The 18,143-nt window shown below is 43.4% G+C and overlaps 1 protein-coding gene across 2 annotated transcripts in view; it reads left to right on the top strand.

Moving 5' to 3' along the window:
- Dhc64C (dynein heavy chain, cytoplasmic) overlaps positions 1 to 18,143 on the top strand; it is a 188,630-nt gene that overhangs the window by 41,636 nt on the left and 128,851 nt on the right. For both annotated transcript variants that reach the window (XM_075866271.1, XM_037418917.2), the window contains exons 25-29: positions 1,738 to 1,904; positions 7,438 to 7,611; positions 12,866 to 13,031; positions 13,884 to 14,069; positions 14,657 to 14,860. In XM_075866271.1, the coding sequence (XP_075722386.1) occupies positions 1,738 to 1,904; positions 7,438 to 7,611; positions 12,866 to 13,031; positions 13,884 to 14,069; positions 14,657 to 14,860 (897 nt within the window). The remainder of the gene's footprint in view (positions 1 to 1,737; positions 1,905 to 7,437; positions 7,612 to 12,865; positions 13,032 to 13,883; positions 14,070 to 14,656; positions 14,861 to 18,143) is intronic.

Below are 18,143 nucleotides of genomic sequence, written 5' to 3'. Positions count from 1 at the left end.
AAGTTCATATTTTGCACTTTTAAATATTTGGTCGACATGTGATTCCAGTAAAGGTGGTTTTTTCTTTTCGACAGAATCTGAATGTCGTAAGATGAGGGGTCGGCGTAACACTGCTTCGTATAACCAAGGTTTTTACACATTGTTTCTGTGGGGATATACAGTTCGGTTTATTATTTTTTTTTCAGTTCAGCTTATTTTTACTTTCGTACAAAACATACATGCTTTCATAAACATACAGAAGGAGGTCCCAGAGCACTTGGCTGAAGGGGGACCGCCTGTCAGAAAATGTGATAAATATGCACAACTAAAATGCAGCTCTGACAGCAACGTGGAAAAAAAAAGGAAACAAATTTTAACAATCATAAGTACAACAAAACACTGCTTAGAAGATATAAAAAATAAAGAAAATACCCAAATAATATTGAGGAAATGAACAGAGGAACGGAAAAAGCAAGAAAAAGTTGAGTAGCTGTGTCACCAATTAGAATGCAGGAATATGAACAGGTGCAGATAATATTACAACATCTTAGAATACTAAGGTATCCAGCAGAAAAAAGAATAATGTATTTTTAAAAATAGCTAATGATGAAGACCGCTTAACATTAAGGGGAGACTGTTCCTGGTTGATAAGGACGTGAAATAACCGGAGTGTTCGCCATATTTAGTATGGACTCATGGCAATAATACATTGTTGTTAGCTGCAAATCTTGTTCGGTTGGTGTTTACTAGAACAGCATCTGGAAATATGTTTACTGGAGGAGGGTTCTTCATTATTTTAAATAACACTATGGATAAAGTGTATTTAACAAGGTTGTCTAATGATAGGATTTTGTCATTTTGAAGAATGTCGGACACACAGCAGCTGAGCTGAACGTTAGTATACGGATGGCCTGATTTTGTAGATGTTGTAGTGGTGCTATGTGTGTTGAATGAAGTCTTGGTGGGATTTATTTTCAGCGAATTAAGGCGGCACCATGCTAAAATATTGTTCAAATCAGTATTCAGCTTCGATGTAAGAGCAGTTAGTGATCGATCGCTAGCAAGCAATGTCGTGTCATCTGCGTAAAGGAAAGCTTCTGTTTGAGATAGGTGATTAGGCAAATCATTTATGTAAAGTAAGAAAAGTTGTGGGCCAAGTATCGATCCCTGTGGAACGTCCTTGTTTGTTATTTCGAAGTTAGAAAACGAGGAACCAACACACACAGTCTGTTGTCTTTCTGTTAAATAACTCTTTATAAGCTTCAGCACGGGCCCGTCGACCCCTACTGCCCATAGTTTAGAAATGAGGATGTCATGATTGATGGAGTCGAATGCTTTCGATAGATCTACGAAAACTGATCCTGCGTAAAAACCAGAGTCAATGGCGCTTTTTATTTTATCTGTGAAAGAAAGTAAAGCGTAGTCAGTCGAAGAACCCACCCTGAAGCCAAATTGATTTGAGGAAAAAATATTAAGTTTTGAGAGGTATGTGGTAAGGAGTTTTTCAATGCACTTTTGTGGGGATCATTTTGCATTTTGTGGGGATCAAACCGATTCGTCGTAAAATGCAGGTCGTCGCGAAATCGGGGGATGCATATTCGAAGTTCCACTGTAGTTTCGTTAATTTCCTGCCTTTTCTGTATTTCCTCTGTTTCTTTAGAGCTTAAGATATGCTGGTCCCTTTCTAAAACCTTAGCGAGGCCTCTGGCTTATTTCTCCTATGAATGTTGATGCATCTACGTTTAATTGACATTGCAGGAGTTTGAGGAAGATGCTCTTGCCTGGGAGGAAAAGCTAAACCGCATCAATGCCCTGTTCGACGTGTGGATCGACGTCCAGCGACGCTGGGTCTATCTCGAGGGCATCTTCTCGGGCAGCGCCGACATCCAGACGCTGCTGCCCATGGAGACCTCTCGCTTCACGAGGCATGCTGGCAAGACCATTTCTCCATTGCAATGCCTAACCAGGACTAAGCCTTGAGAGCCCAATGCAGGCAGACTCGTATGGTGCTTTTGCTGATGAAATTGCATGTTGGCTAGGCTCGTGCAAGCAGTCGAACTTTGCCATAACAAAGATGGATATAACGAATTGTAGATTGTAACAAACTAAAGTATTAATAACTGTGCCTTTTGTACAGCGTTACGAATGTATGCTAATGACAAATTTTGGATGATAGTTATCTGAAGGTCCAATGAGACATAGTTGTAATGCGTTATGACTGTTATTATTATCCTTTTATCGGTTGTAAGTGAAGTTGAGGCGAATGGTGATATATAGAACCATTTCGAAGATATTTAAAATAGCAGGATTTGAATAATAGTAGAGTGCAAGTGTATAAGTGGCAAAAGGCATAAAACATTTTGAAGTTTTCTATACTTAGTCTATATAGTAGGCTTTCAAACTCAGGAAAAATAAATTAATCAGAGTGCACATGATTATGCGCACTTATCCTGGCAGTGTGGCTTTGTGGCAGTTAGCATTCTCCAAAATATGTGTTTTTGCAGTCTAGCAGGCCTTATTTCCAGTGAAAACACAATTTTAGGTGGTTCATGTGTGGTGAAAATTCAGGACTACTTGAAATGTTAGGAAAATTTTGAATTTGTGTTGAAGTAAATTCGAGTGCTTTTATAATTAGGCCTGTGCGAATATTCAAACTGTAGTGACAAATACGGGCTCTAAAAACGACGAAGAAGACGTTTGTTGTGGTGGAGGCCCGTGCTGCTGCAGCTGTTGCTTAAACCGCTGGTTGCTGTCTCGGTGCTGTTAGGCCCAATAAATGGTTGCTCTACCCCGGCGTGTGTCTAGCAGTATTCTTATAAAACGAATAATACAGTATTTGAATTCGCTTTAAGGGGAGATGTGGGGATTGTTTGTAACTTTTTTTGTTTCTTGGCCTAGGTTTATGAAATTTGGCATACACACTAAAAATTACATTAAAAAGATGAATGCAAATTTTCATAAAGATATCTTTACTAGTTTTTATTAAACTATTCTTAAGTTTGTCGCTCGTGGAGAGTCTGGCACAGCAAGGAAACTTGCTTAAGTGCTGGAACAAACTTTAATGTATGTGTACATATTGCTTGTAGCCGAAGATAGTGCCAGGGGTTTTTTTTTTAATGCCCTAACAATATTCTGCTGAACATTATTTGCATATGCATGTGCTTCATCAAGTCCTGCCTTTCAGTAATTGTGAAAATTTTGAAAAATGGAAGCCTAAACTAATATTTGAAGACTGCCTTCAGTTATAGCAAAGTCTATAAGTTACAATAAAACAAACAGAATGAAAATCGGTCCGGCCATAGTCGCACAATGCTTTCCACGAGCAAGGTAATCGATAAAAAAAAAAAAAAAGAGTAACAGAAAATGGCTTTTAAAGTTTTGCAAATGTTGCACCTTTATTAAAATACACCAGTGCTATATTCTTTGGCATCACTGCGAAGAGGCATCTTCTTGGACCTCTGTCCCTTGGTTTCTTCACTTTTACGTGCTTTTTTGAGACACAGGCAGTCTTTCTCTTGAGCACTCTGGAGGGCCATGGAACCAGGACGCACACCCAATGTAACACACGTTTCCGAGTAATATGCATGCACCTTGAATTATATTTCATTACTGCCTCATTTACCGCTGTCTCTACAGCAAGAAGAGTGGAATGTTGGTCATTGGATAGTAGAGACCAAATCACAGAATGAAAGCTCTCAGCTGCATTCTGTGGCTTCCCTCCTTTACACCGCTCAAACAGCTGTGTGTCTGCAAGGCGTTCATACACTGGCAACAGCGCTTTGGCAACTCTGCTGGAAAGTGTGTACTTGTGAAAGTGTGTATTTGGTTGTGCATGTCCTTGAGCCTCTGCAACTCTGTGTGTACAGCAGCTCGTAGGACCAGGGGGCATAGCTCATGGTGAGGACCGCGGGAAGAGAGTCGCGAACGCTCGATGCTTGCGCCTCCACCGCTCCCGCTGATATGTAACGAGTCTCCAAGTGCCTTGAATGGTGCGATATTCGTTTGACAACGTTGCGTAAATGTTCAAACCACTGGCACATGGTGAATCAAAGTTCCCGTCGAAGCTCGTCGATGTGCGGGGTACCAATTCCTGATAAGAGGCGCGCTTCCGCAGGCGTTGCCGGTGACGGCAACCTTTGATTCCAACGGCTGTCGGCGATTTCATCTCGACGCTCGGTCGACGGCGTTGAGCAACTTGAAGCTAGTGCACACGGTGAATCATCGTTCTCATCGAAACTTGTTGACGGACGAAGATTGCTCGTAGGTAACGAGCGCACTTTTGCAGACTTTTACGGCGACCTTTCATCTGAACGGTTGTCGGCGATTTCATGTCGGCTACGCGAGCGAGCGCCTGCGCGTCAAGGGTCGTTGTACTCGGGGAAGCATCGGATGCGTCCTCCGTTGACCGTGTTCCGTGACGATCACCAGACGACGCGTTGTCAGTGTTGTCACAGTGCGACTGTTAGATTCACTGCTGGATTCTTGGGGGTGATGCCGTGCAAGGCAACTTGGCATGTCATTCACGTGTCCCGTTGATTCCAGAACAGTCGTTGGATATTCCGCTGCTCCCGCTAACCGCTGCTTTTTTTTCGCAGTAGGAGGCTTCCGCTTTCATTTTCCAAACGCGTGAGTCGTCGAAAACTTCTTTTCGAACGATCGAGATTCCATAACAGGGTGCGTGCAACAAGTGTAAAACAACGTGCACAAAACGTGGTTTTCGATACAGACGACCGCGGCGGCTCCTCCTTTATTGTGACAACACCCAATGGTGAGCCTTCTTGCAGCGTGCCAGCCAATCTGAGGCCCTGTTTCATAAAACGGCCCTTGGATCGCCCGTATAACCACGTGCTTTTTATTGCTTCTTGTGCATTTCTTCTTTGCCGGTGACGTTTGGAATGTGTGAAAGCGGGAAGGCGAAGCGTCGACGTTTCGAAGGATACCAAGATGGCGGCTGTCGGTGGCGCGAGAGATGAACACTCGCTTTGTCATGATCGGTGTTTTTGTGCGATTTTGAGCCTCTTTCTCGTCGATTGCGCTGACAAACTTATTTTTTTCGGGCATTTGGGGATGGTTTTCAGCCATATCGGTTTGGTACGGCATAGAATAGGCACTGCAGATGCCGAAATGAGTGATTACCAAAAATCGATTTTTTTCGTGATTTTGGCGATCTGATCCCTGCGTCCCCCCTTAAATCGATATTACATTATGGAAAATTTAACGAACAAATGAAAATATATTAGTCCCCTTGTAATCCTTTGTAGAGGTGGTTTCACTGCAGTAAAAGAATGCAAAGCTGTGAGAACACCTTGTTACGCGAGAGAGGCCCTGCCGGTCTCTTTGGTAGCGTGTTGCAAGGGCCAACATCAGGCAGGATGCATCCAGGCAGTGGCGAGGCAAAAGGCTGCCAGAAAGAAACAAAAAGGTTATATGTACAACGTATGCACAGAACGTGGACGAGGAAGCCTCTGGCGCTAAATGCGCTGGCCTTTTTATAAGCACCGAAACACTCGAGGAGGAGGGTGCACTACTGCCGTTGAGACGTGTCCAGCCTCTGGTGTCTGTGAAGGACGTGCCCAGTGTCTTCGGTGGACGCACCCAGTGTCCGTGAGGGTCATTATCAGTGTCTCTGCAAGGGACGCCAGCACACTCGTAACAGCATATCTGCCGAGGTAACGTTGACTCGATGAACAAGGGTCCACCGCCACTGTTCAGAGGGTCACTTGTATAAACGCGAGACATCCATTCCCAGATACGCCTGGAAGAGCTGTTGGCGTGTAGCGTCGGCCTCAACTTGGCGTTGTGGACTCTGCTCTGGCCTCCGGGCTCGCTTTCTGCACAAGCGCATCCTTGATGGTAGCTTCGCCGGAGAAACCTCTGTGAAAGCAGCCCACCAGCGTCAGACAATTCCCCCTAAGACCCGCCAGTGAATTGAGGTCCATGACCACGAGCTCAAACATCAAACTCTTCCCCCTGTCTATTCTCCATCAATATCAACAAGTGCAATTGTGCAAAGCGACTGAATATTGATGAAGAAAACCTGCCAGCTTCAAGCTTCGAATCTATCTTTAAAAAGCCTGGCAAATTACAAGGGGGAAAAATCCGACACTCACATTGCTGCAGTTATGGGTTCCTATGTGTTGTCCACGTTTCAGCTGGCGCAAGTTGGACGATCCACTACCATCCCGGCACTGCCACCAGTTGTTACGAGAGAGGCCCCAATGGGTCTTCTTAAATAGCATGTCGCGAGGGCCAACGCCGGGCAGGGAGCATCCCGGCATTGGCGAGGCAAAAGGCAGCCAGAAGGAAACAAAATGGTTATATTTACAACATATGTACAGGACGTGGACGAGGAAGCCTCCGACTCCAGACGCGCCGATCTTTTTATAGGCGCCATCACCCTTGAGGGGGAGGGTGCACTACCATCCTTGAGACGTGTCCAGAGTCTCTGTCAGACGCCTCTACTGTCTGCGGAGGAGGCGCCCAGTGTCCGGGAAGGATGCTATCAATGTCTTTGCAAGGGACGCCAGCACACTCTTAACAACCTATACAAACTTACATTAGTTCCCATGTAATTTTTTGTAAAGGAGGTTTCACTGCAATAAAGTAATGCTAAGCCGTGAAAACATGTACTCGGGGGAAATTCGCACAGTTGCCCCGCCACGGTGGTCTAGTGGCTAAGGTACTCGGCTGCTGACCCGCAGGTCGCAGGATCAAATCCCGGCTGTGGCGGCTGCATTTCCGATGGAGGCGGAAATATTGTAGGCCCGTGTACTCAGATTTGGGTGTACGTTAAAGAACCCGAGGTGGTCAAAATTTCCGGAGCCCTCCACTACGGCGTCTTTCATAATCATATGGTGGTTTTGGGACGTTAAACCTCACAAATCGATCAATCAAATCAATCATCGAAATTTGCACAGTTGTACTTTAAGAACAAATGAAGATCTACGCTCGCATCAATTCATTTTTTAAAGTTTATAAGCTTGTTATACTGACTTTTATGCTCTAAGTACAGCCAATTTTCAAATGTTAAACATTTAAAAGTTATCACCTGCATTCTACCGAAGCTCAAATCTTGCTACTATTCGAGATTTTCACTTCCCTTGAAGTAAAGAAATAGTACTTGCACAGGCTTTGTTTTCATTTTTCTTAAAATATTGCGTAAGTTAGTTAGGTCATGACAATTGTACCCTTTTTTCAACATAATGTATGATATATATATCATTTGAATTTGACTTAAAAATGTTTCACCAGTATCGCTATTCGCTTTGAATTTACTTCAAACCTAAAATTCACTATAACACGTGCCTAGTAATATTCTTCGCAATATTTACATTACTGAGTATTTGCACTTCGCTGACGGATGCACAATTAAACGTGTAGGCCACTGCTGGCTGGATGTTTTCTGTTATTAAAGGATTGCTGTGTGCACTTTTTTTTGCTCTGCGATCTGCCCTGCAGCATCAGCTCAGAGTTCCTGACCCTGATGAAGAAGGTGAGCAAGAGCCCCCTAGTGTTGGACGTGCTCAACATCCAGGGCGTTCAGCGCTCACTTGAGCGGCTTGCCGACCTGCTGGGCAAGATTCAGAAGGCTCTCGGGGAGTACCTGGAGCGGGAGCGTTCGTCATTCCCCAGGTACGAAAAAGGAACATAATTGCTGTTTTATTAGTAATTTGAAAGCAACAATGCATTAGAATTCAGTCAAAGCTCGATCTTAAACTCGGTAGGGATGCTAGCACTCTCTGTAAAGTTGCTTCCGCCTCGTGGCGCACGTGTCTCACACATAGGCCGCATTCAGAGGTCACAACTATCAAGGTGCAACTGGCGTTCTCGCGAGCATTTACCACCACCATCATCATCATGGTTAGAACAGTGGTGCCAGCAGTGACGCCTGGCGGCAAGCCTTGGTGACGGCACGGGAGAGATTAGCGGGTCTCTTAGGCGGGTGGCAGTTGGTGCGAACGGTTGTCTATCACGTAGGCCCGCGGAACATGGAACCACGGGTCGTCTGCCAGGGGCCTTCGAGGTGGGTCAAGTGTTAGTGAAGCCGCCTTGTGTGTGTTCTTGTGTTTGTTATGTTGAGTGTTGTGCAATATTGTGTAAGGTTGTAGCATGTCGATTACAATTGATGTATATTAATTCGACTGATGATAGCATCTTTCTAAAGGCAGTTAAATAAATTTGTGGTGTTTGTTTCATTCCAACCGCATCTGCTGTTTCCGTTCACTCTAAGAGTGTGGCATTCTCCATTTTGAGACCCCACAACTCATAAATAGCAAACTCGTAACAAAATATTTGTTATAACGAAGTAAATGAAAAAGTCTTGCAGTAGATACAGTGTTAAGAATAACCTTTGTAACGTTTTTTTGGATATAACACACTTATTTTCCTGTAAGCTGCAACTACAATTTAATTAACTTTGAGTGTAATTGAGCTGAGCTAGTTAGTAAGTATTCATTCTAAATGACGGAGCATGCAAGAAACAGCACACGAAAGAAGTCCAGACTCCACAAACAATGTTTGTGGTATATTACCTTGTCGGTCGCGGTGACGTAGTAGTCACAGTGCATGGCTGCTTACCCGCAGGCTGCTTGTTATCATTGATTCTGGTCGCACCGGCCGCATTTCGATGGAGGCAAAGTGCTGGAGGCCTGTGTACTTTGTGATGTCGGTGCACATTAAAAAACACCAGATGATCGAAATTTCCAGAGTCCTCCAATACGACGTTTTTCATAATTATAGGATGGTTGTGGAATGCAAAACGTCACAGATGATTATTTATTATAGGATATTAACATCCTCCTTGTGTTCCTGTTTACACAGACGGTCTTTTAGAACGATCTATTCATTAGACGATACCCAGTGCATTAAAATTTAACTTATTCTGCACATCAATTTTTCACTGTTTTTGCAAACATTGATACAAAGGGAATACAAAGAGGTGACAAAATATGGCCGAATTTTTTTAATCTTGTAACATTTACTTTTCATTTTCCTTGTCAGCATTGTTGCCAACAGAGTCTCACTATCGCCCCCTTTCTTTTTGCAGAACAGTCACAAAATGAGAGAAAATGGGAGAAATGAGCCTATAATCACTGTAGATTTTACATTAAAGGCTATGTACACTGATATGTAATTAGTACAGCTATACAAATTGCAAGCTTGAGCTGCTTCAAGAAAACTACCGGAATTTCTGGGCTGCGCATTTGTTTAGGTGAATAATCTACACTCAAACCTCATTATAACAATGTTGCACCTTGCAGAAAAATAACTTTGTTATGTTCGAAAATTCGTTATAAAGGTATATTCTTAACACTATTGCAAGACTATACTTAATTTACCTTGTTATAACAAATAATTTATTATAACTGCGTTCCTTATATCGAGATTTGAGTGTCTTTCGTTGGCAACTATAAACTGATGGGAGCACATAATCCTGTACCACGTTAGGAATCGCAATCTGCATTTTGTCATTTAGCTGTGGCAATTTCACTCATGTATTGTATGTTGAAGGCTGGCTTAGTCCTAAGTAAATGCATGTGAATGTCTTACATATCTAGTGCAAGAGTGTGTAAGCGTGCCCTTTCATCTGTAGAGAATAGCTAATTAGTTTTGATCTGTGTCAGCGAGAATGTTCATTAAGGGGAGACGCTGGTCTTAAAATGAAAATTTTTATTACTGGAGATACTGTAATAAAATTATGTATGTATATGTATTTCTTTCTCTCTTCAAAATATAAATAGTTTTAATGTACACCAATTAGTTGTGAAATTGTGAGAGCATGAGTGAACTCTAATTGTGTAATTTCTTATGATTCGTTCAGGAGCACTTTCTCTCAATATTTTTAGGTTTTGTTTAAGATGCAGCTGTAGCTAGAGACCTGCCATGTTGAGCTATGCTATTTATGTGGTCACTGAGATACATCATATAGGAATTCTCATTTGCATTGATCCTCCACAATTTTGACATTTAATTAGCTCACAGCATCGTTTATAACTTTTCATATGTCCCTCTTAGCCACAAAAAAATAGCATAGCTTCACAGTCCTGTTTCTTAAAAGTTCAATGGTATAAAAAAATTGCTTCACAAAAACATGGTGGAAAGTTCCGTAAGGCTGGTCAGGTTGGCAAAATATGTAAAGCTGAGAAAATCACATTTGAAGCTTTGACATGCACTGCAAAATTTTCTGTAAGGAACTTTTACCACAAATCTTATATACATGTTCCACGAAACAAACTGTGCCTTATTCCACCCTTGGAATCATTTCTAAAAAATTTTTCCAATGGGGAAAGCATTATCAGAACCCCACCATGACAAGCTGTTGAGGGGTTCTAGAAAATTTGTGGGGTATGAGGCTTAAACGACTAGCTGTTAGGCAGTATGTTGCCCTGGGTAATAAGTTGCTGTGTTCTAGACCCTCGAGGGACCATAAAAATGTCCGGAAAATCGGGCATCTGTCCGGAAAAACGAATGCCCGCAAAAATGCCCCCTTTTTATAGGTATTTTGTGCTGTCGCAGAGGGTCACGGCTGTCGTACAAAATTCTCGTTGCAATCGTGTAAATGCATTGTTTAAGTGGCTCTGAAAAAAGCCGTTTATCAAAAAAAAAAAAAAAAAGATGTGGCTGGTGTCATCTCAGTGGTCAACACTTTGGCCCAAAAAAGTTTCTATTTTCTTTTGCACTGCATTCCGCTAGGCCGCGATGATGTCTGCCGCAATTTCACCTGCACGTCATGCTATCACTGTTCACTTATATCAGTGCTTGCGTGAACTCCGAGCTCTTTGGCTGTGTAGGCGCTGTCGAAAATCGGATGGTGAAGGCTATAAGCGCCGTCTCCAAGGAGGTCGAACTTTCGGGTAGCCAGCTTTCCGGATAAAACGGTCTTCGTTTGTGCCAATTTCTCAACTCCCTGGGCCTGCTCCACCGTTAAGTAGTTTGCAACATCAATCTGAAGTGTATTGCTCGTCGAACTTGGTTTCACGGCACTGTGAGCAGACAGCTTCGTTAAAGTTTCCGGCGGATCCAACGGGTCCGACCGCGACGGCAACTAGCTACCAAAGGGCACTTGTGGTCGGCGCCTTTTTGTTCCAAGGCCGTTTTTTATGGCTTTCGAAAGCTGGTTGCGTCGATGCTTTCAGTCGAGAGTCTTCAGGCATCTCGATCGCGTTGAAAGAGTACCGGTGCAAAGCGGAAACATGGTGCGTCGAGAAACACGCACGATTGCAAGAGCAGACGCACGCAAACGAACAGTCACAGCGTCAAACGCAACACACACACAAAAAAAACAAGACACGTCGGTCACCCCAGCCAATGAGAAACTCGAAAAGGCGCGCTTGAAAAGCGCGCCGGGTGAGAGTTAATTGGCGATCGGAAGTGACCTTCAGAAAACCTGCCACGGCAGCTATTCCGCTTGAGCGACACCGTTTTGAGATGGCACAAAATGGGCACAAAGAAAACAGCTTCAAATCAAGCCAAAGATGGCGTCGTTCGGTCCGTCACAATGTTCATGGCATGCGCGGGAAGTTCAAAGAAATTTCGTATTTTCAGAGGGCATTTTAGTGCGACGGGGAGCATTGAAGGTGGATTTTACCGTATTTCCTGACCGAATTCAGCGTTAGCAATTTGAGAGTAGGTGCTCAGAAGTACAAACGCACCGAAAATAAGCTTTGCAAAAATCAATTTTTTTACCATTTTTCACAATTCTAAGACCCGCGTCCCTCCTTAAACCATTATCTCTGCAAGGTTGATTTCCATTCCTAATTTTATAATATTACTGAAAGCTTTGATGAATCTAATACCATATTTACTCGTGTAATGAACCCACCTTTTCTTTTTTGACTAAAGTTGACACCAATTCAGGAGTAGGGTTGGTTCATTACGCGGGAGAAAAAAGTCATGGGAGTTATAACTGCTAAAGTTTCGGTAGCCCGAAGCTCTTATTCTTTCGTCCCCTAACGAAACTGCATGGATCGACGCCCAAGTGTCGTTTAGTTGCTCTGTTCCAACGCTTCAGCGCATTAGTAACCAGTCGTGTAGCTAGCGTACCGGGCGAACGCACCCTGCGCAGCAGGTTTCCCAACTAAGTTCACAATGATAAACCCAACAACAAAAACGCAGCATTGAATGGCGGCGCACTAACGTTGTGGTACACGTTGAGGGTGCACAATGCGCCATCGGCGCAGTGGGTGCAATTGCGCTTTGCATAGGTCCGAGCGTGCGGAGTGTTCCATGACGCAGTGCGAGTGCAATTTTAAACGCCATGCGCTTTGTTTTTCTACTGCTCTGCTTGCGTGGCGCTATCAGCAAGGAGGTTTTTCCTGCATTTGGCAGATGGCGCTTTGCCCTACATGGCGCGACTTTCCCATTTTGATTGACATCGTCCGTCCTCGCGTTGCTCGCAACTGTTTAGCATAGTCGCAAAACTATCTTTGGCTTTCATTTCGTTGTAATTTTGTGATATAATGGCTTTATTTAACATTGTTTCAAACGTTAACGGCACTGGCTATCATACCAAAATAAAATGAACATGATACTTTAAAAAAAGTTTTTTTTTTCTTTTTTAAGGATCAAGGTTGGGGTGGTTACATTACGCAAGTAAATACGGTAATTTGGACTTGCTGACAGTGCCGAGAGTTTTTTTCTACACTGAGACCCTCATCTGTATAAGGTGTAGGTAACCTAATATGCAATAGGAAAAACTAAATTATTGATGAATTGAGTGGCATAATTATTGACCGACTGATTTATCAATTGATTTATTGATTTATGGAATAGTTATTCATATTCACGTAGCAGTGACTCTTCTGTTGAGCATGTGGTCTCTCGGCCCTAATTATTGTAGAGAAACCGCCAGTCCTGCGCTAATTCTGACCCTGCTCTACATGTGCAGGTTCTACTTTGTCGGTGACGAAGATTTGCTGGAGATCATAGGCAACAGCAAGAACATCCCGCGGCTGCAGAAGCACTTCAAGAAGATGTTTGCTGGTGTGGCCTCTATTGTCCTCAACGAGGAGAACACCCTGGTCACCGGGCTGTCCTCCAAGGAAGGTGAAGAGGTGTGTCCTTGCTCCAGTACCTAAAGTCCCACCTTTGCTGAAGATGGTGTTAACTTCAGCACTATGACAAAAGAAGCGTGCCCTAGCTAACATTTGGTACAGATGCGTTTTCAGATCTGACTGCGCTCAAACCTAGATCTAAAAAATCTGGATGTAACGAAATATTGGTTATAACGAAGTGAATGAAAAATAGTTTTGCAATAGACACTGTTAAGAATATACCTTTATAACGAATTTTTGGATATAACAAACTTATTTTCGTGTAAGCTTCAACTTTGTTGTAATGAGGCTTGAGTGTAGCATGTTGATTTCGTGGCCAAGATTAAGTAATTCTTACAATATCTACTTTTGCTGGGTACTGTGGATGCTATGTCGGTGTTCACATGTTCCTTCATGGTGATTTTATAACTTTAACTGTAAGAAGTGTTTGTCTTGTGTATTTACCATTTATATGTTTTCAATCTACCTGCCTTTTAATTTGAACTGCTTTTCGTATTGTTTATGTAATGGATCTGTAACTACCATTTAGATGTGAGATTTGTCATAGTACTCTGCTGTTATTCTTCTTCAATCGCTCCTCATTGTTATTTTTTGAAATTCAAGTTGGTACATGTGGAATAGTAAGGGTCAGATGCTATGCAGGGTTTGCAGGTTAGCCTCGCATTTTATTTTTGCGCTGAACTTGGTTCTCTGTGTACTAATCTCACCAGCTTTGACGATGAATCTTCCGATTTCTGTTTCGAACTGCAGTGTGGGATAGAACGAAGTCAGAATTATCGGTCAGTTGTGGTCTTGCATGTCACTCTTTTGTAGGGTGTACCCGAAATTGAACTCCTTTTCTTTTGTTTACAGATGGTGTTCAGCACACCGGTGTCCATTGCAGAGAACCCGAAGATCAACGAGTGGCTTACCCTGGTGGAGAAGGAGATGCGTGTGACGCTGGCCAAGCGGCTGGCCTCAGCCGTGGCCGAGAGTGCACCCTTCAAGCAGGGCACCATCAACCAGCAGGAGTACATGGCCTGGACTGACCGGTACCAGGTGAGTTATAGAAGCTGGGTTCCATAAAACCATCACTAAAAATAAATCTCGCTACTGTTACATGCTTTCAACATTTCCATACTCTTTGATAACGTGCTTCCACCATTATAAATCTTTTCAATGACAAGCTTCTGACATTAGCAATCTTTTTATAAGCGGGCTTCAGTGGTATGCTGCTGGCATTTGCAACCTTTCTAGTGACATGCTTTTGGAATTTGCAATCTTTGCAACCAGGCCATCCAAGTGCTCCAAGAGGGTATCATTCTGGCTTAGACATGAAAGGAATGCCAGTTTTATTAGGGCTTCGTTAGGCCCAAAATTGATGAATAAATTCTAAAGTGGAGTGGTGTCTAATTAGTCTCATTATTGAGCAGCAATGTTTTCCTGTTCTAACTGCATGTTCACGATCTGCATTCTCTGGCTACTGCATTTTTCCGTTCCTGCAATCCAACGAAAAATATGTTAGGTTATACAGCACTCTTTCGATTTGCATGGCATAGCAGGGAATAGGTGTCTCTGCTGAAAGAACCAGCTTCTTGCATTTCACTTTCGCTGTGCTCACCTTTAAATGCTCCTCTTTCCCACAGAGCCAAATCGTGGTGCTAGCAGCCCAGATCTCCTGGTCGGAGGACGTGGAGGCGGCCCTGCAGACGATGGAAAAGGCCGGTCCGGATGCCAGCAGCCAGCCCCTGGAGGCAGTGCTGCAGTCCGTGGAGCAGACGCTCAATGTGCTAGCCGACTCTGTGCTCCAGGAGCAACCACCCCTCCGGCGCAAGAAGCTCGAGCACCTGGTGAGTGCGGCCGCAAAGCTTCTGCGTCGGTAGTGTCTGGGCATCAGTTCATTTGTAGCAATGCATAACAATGAAGAACGAAGCTCCATAAGAGGGGATGTCAATTCTCGTCATTTATTGCCAAGGGACATCATATTGGCAATGGCATTTATTTCAAGTGTGGTGGCTCTTCATCGTGCTGGCTGCTATTGCGGTAGACACCTGGAGCAGTCAGCACTGATTAAACTTGCATCTACCATAAAATTCTAAGCAACTCTTTCCGTCCTTCTCCCTTAGAGTGACAATTGCTTGCCGCGGTGGTCTAGTGGCTAAGGTACTCGGCTGCTGACCTGCAGGTCGCGGGATCGATTCCTGGCTGCGGCGGCTGCATTTCCGATGGAGATGGAAATGTTGTGGGCCCGTGTGCTCAGATTTGGGTGTATGTTAAAGAACCCCAGGTGGTCGAAATTTCCAGAGCCCTCCACTATGGCGTCTCTCATAATCATATGATGGTTTTGGGACGTTAAGAGGGGACGCTAAGGGGGGGTCTTAGAAAAGTAAAAAATGGCCAAAAAATCGATTTTGAGAAAAACGCATTTTTCGAATCTTTGAACTTATAAGCACCTCTCCTCAAATTATTAATGCAAATTCGATAAAAAAATAGGTTAAAATCTATTTTCAAACCATCACGGGAGTCGCAAAACAACCCGCAAAACAGAAAATTTGTTCGAACTTCCCGCGCGTGCCGCCAGCGAAGCAGCCGGTGGATCGGCGCCATCTTGGGCTTGTTTTGAAGCTGGTTCCTTTGTGCGCGTTTTGCGGGCTCTCAAAATGGCGTAGCTCCAACACAACGACTGCCCTTCCCCGTTTTGCGAAGCCGTCTGCCAAACCGCTGATTGGCTAGAGCGCGCGCGCCCCGGCGAGCCCCGGCGAGCCACCCTGTCTCGCGCTTACCATTGGCTGGCGCGGCGGCGCGGCCACGGTTGCTCGCTCTTTTTTTTTGTTTGTTTGGTTTTGCTCCGTCGGCGCCTGCTCTCGTGCGTGTTATCTCGTCTGCTACCCGCTCGTGTACCGACGTCGCCGACGTATACGTCTTTCTGCATTTCGCCGGCATGGCTTGGGAAGCTCGCCTGAAGAAGAACACTCGTCAAGCTTTCGGCAGGAAACGAAAGCGAGCGTGGAATGCGCGGCAGAAGGGAGCGGCCTGCGCGCCGCCGAGAACGCCGGAGATGGCCGAGGCAACGCATTCTGACGACAACGGGCTGTCGGAAATGCCTGTTATTGCGGAGGCAGCACATTCAGACGACGACTCGCTGGCGCAAGTGCCTGTTATTGCCAGAATCCTAGTGAGAGCTTACACGCTACAATTTGGCTACAAGTCCCCAAGACCACCCATGCCTCACTGCGCAGCGTAGAAAGAGCAGTGGCTGAAGCCATCAGCCGCTTTAATCAGGGGGCCACGAAGGACAATGAAGCAATTGCTGAGAAGCTAGGCTACAGTGCAGGAAATCTCTTCATGCGTCGTAGCCTTGAAAAGGATAAAACCAGGCTTCACAAATCGCGGAGGGAGCACCTGCAGAGCAGTTCAACAAAGGCAACACTTGCAAAGCGACATAAGCCTGCAAGAGACACTGTATACAGCCCTGGCATGCTGTAGAATTGTAAGCATGTCTGGGACAAAAATGTGTGTTTTACTTGAAATAGTGTTTTATGTATAAAAGGGCGATGTTTTTATATATAACATGTGTCTTCCTTTGGTTTTCAGTGCACTAGAACAGCCACAAAGTTGTAGACTGGGTTCCTTATACTGATTCAACGGCCAGTACACAGTTTTTAAGAGGGCAGACTGGTCATTGGGACTGAAAAGTAACAAAAAAATTCATTTTTCTATATAGACACATTTGGTTTCTGCAAGTATTTTTTATCTAGCTGCAAATTTTCACACACCAGGAAGTGGTAATTTTTTTGTAATGTCATTCTAATTATCCAGATTCATGGTGCTGTTAACATGCAGAACCTGCAAAAAAAATGGGGAACAGACTTTGAAGCTTCTATATAATTTGCCGGCACCTGTGTTAGAAGCTCTGCTATGAGTTTATGAGCCCCTTTATGAGGATTGCAAACATGCGCACCATGATTGTTGCTTTTTGAAGAAGCTGTGTGTTTTCAATTCTTTCCATGTTTCTCAGAGAAGTAAATTTACGGCAATTCAATTTTGAGGCCTCAATATCTCTGCAGCTAGGGCAGGTATAACAATAATTCTTCTTGCAACCGAAACCTCTATGTGTGTAGAATGCAAGTACAGGAGCAGAATTTATAGCACGAGTATTTTTAATTAATTACTCATCAAAATTGTAATATAATTTAAACTGCTTTTGAAGATGGATATAGTTCATTTTGTTGTAAACTAACCAAGAAAGGCCTAAAAACAAAAAAGTCTTGCATACTTTCACTCTATAGTCATTAGTCCATGTTGGAATATCTCAACTAGCACTTTAATTAGCACTTTTTTGTTGTATAGCAGCCTTGAACAATAGGGGATCAACTTAAGTCATCTCAGGAATAGATGAGTTACAGAAAAACTAATTAAACATTTGAAATCAACAGAAAAAACTGCATAGTACTGTGCATTTCGATCAAGATCACTGAAAAAATAAACAAAAAATGTCTAAGACCAGTCCGCCCCCTTAAATGAGCTGTGGCAAATATTTTGGGAAGGTGCATTGAGACATTTGGTACAGCCATACTCACATAATGTAGAACTATACAACGGTGCCATTTTTATTGCTCTAGCTTCACTTTAGCAAAAGTTACAGTTATTAGAAACTTTAAATGCGTTTTTCTCAGTTCGATGTTTTTGTGCACCACACTAAACCTTAGGGGTTTTTCTTATATGTTACTGTTGATTGAGAATGACAAACTTGGTATCATTTTATTTGTAATAACATTACCTATGGGGTGATGCTATTTTGATTACTCTAGAAGCATACTGTTAATTACAATTACGGATAGTAATAAGCGAAAATTGAACAGAATATACATTGTAAGTGCTGGTCTGTCTTCTTATCTATATAATGCCTAAAAATTAATAAAGATAGCATCATCCCATACAGAAAGCCCTCAGCATTGGGGCTATGCATTTATTTTTTGGATCTGGCTTGATTAAGTTGCCAAAAAGCCCCCAATGAAGTGCATAATTAATTAAATTACAGGTGTTAATATCTTTTTATCCACTGAAGCTATTTCAGAAACAATCACATATTTGAAATCAGCATGAAAAACTGTCCAAGATGGTGAGGTTTGG

The sequence above is a fragment of the Rhipicephalus microplus genome, chromosome 6, assembly GCF_043290135.1.
Source record: "Rhipicephalus microplus isolate Deutch F79 chromosome 6, USDA_Rmic, whole genome shotgun sequence".
NCBI lineage: Eukaryota > Metazoa > Arthropoda > Arachnida > Ixodida > Ixodidae > Rhipicephalus > Rhipicephalus microplus.
The sequence above is the reverse complement of the archived record's forward strand: the minus strand, read 5'-3'. Positions and strand labels throughout refer to the sequence as shown.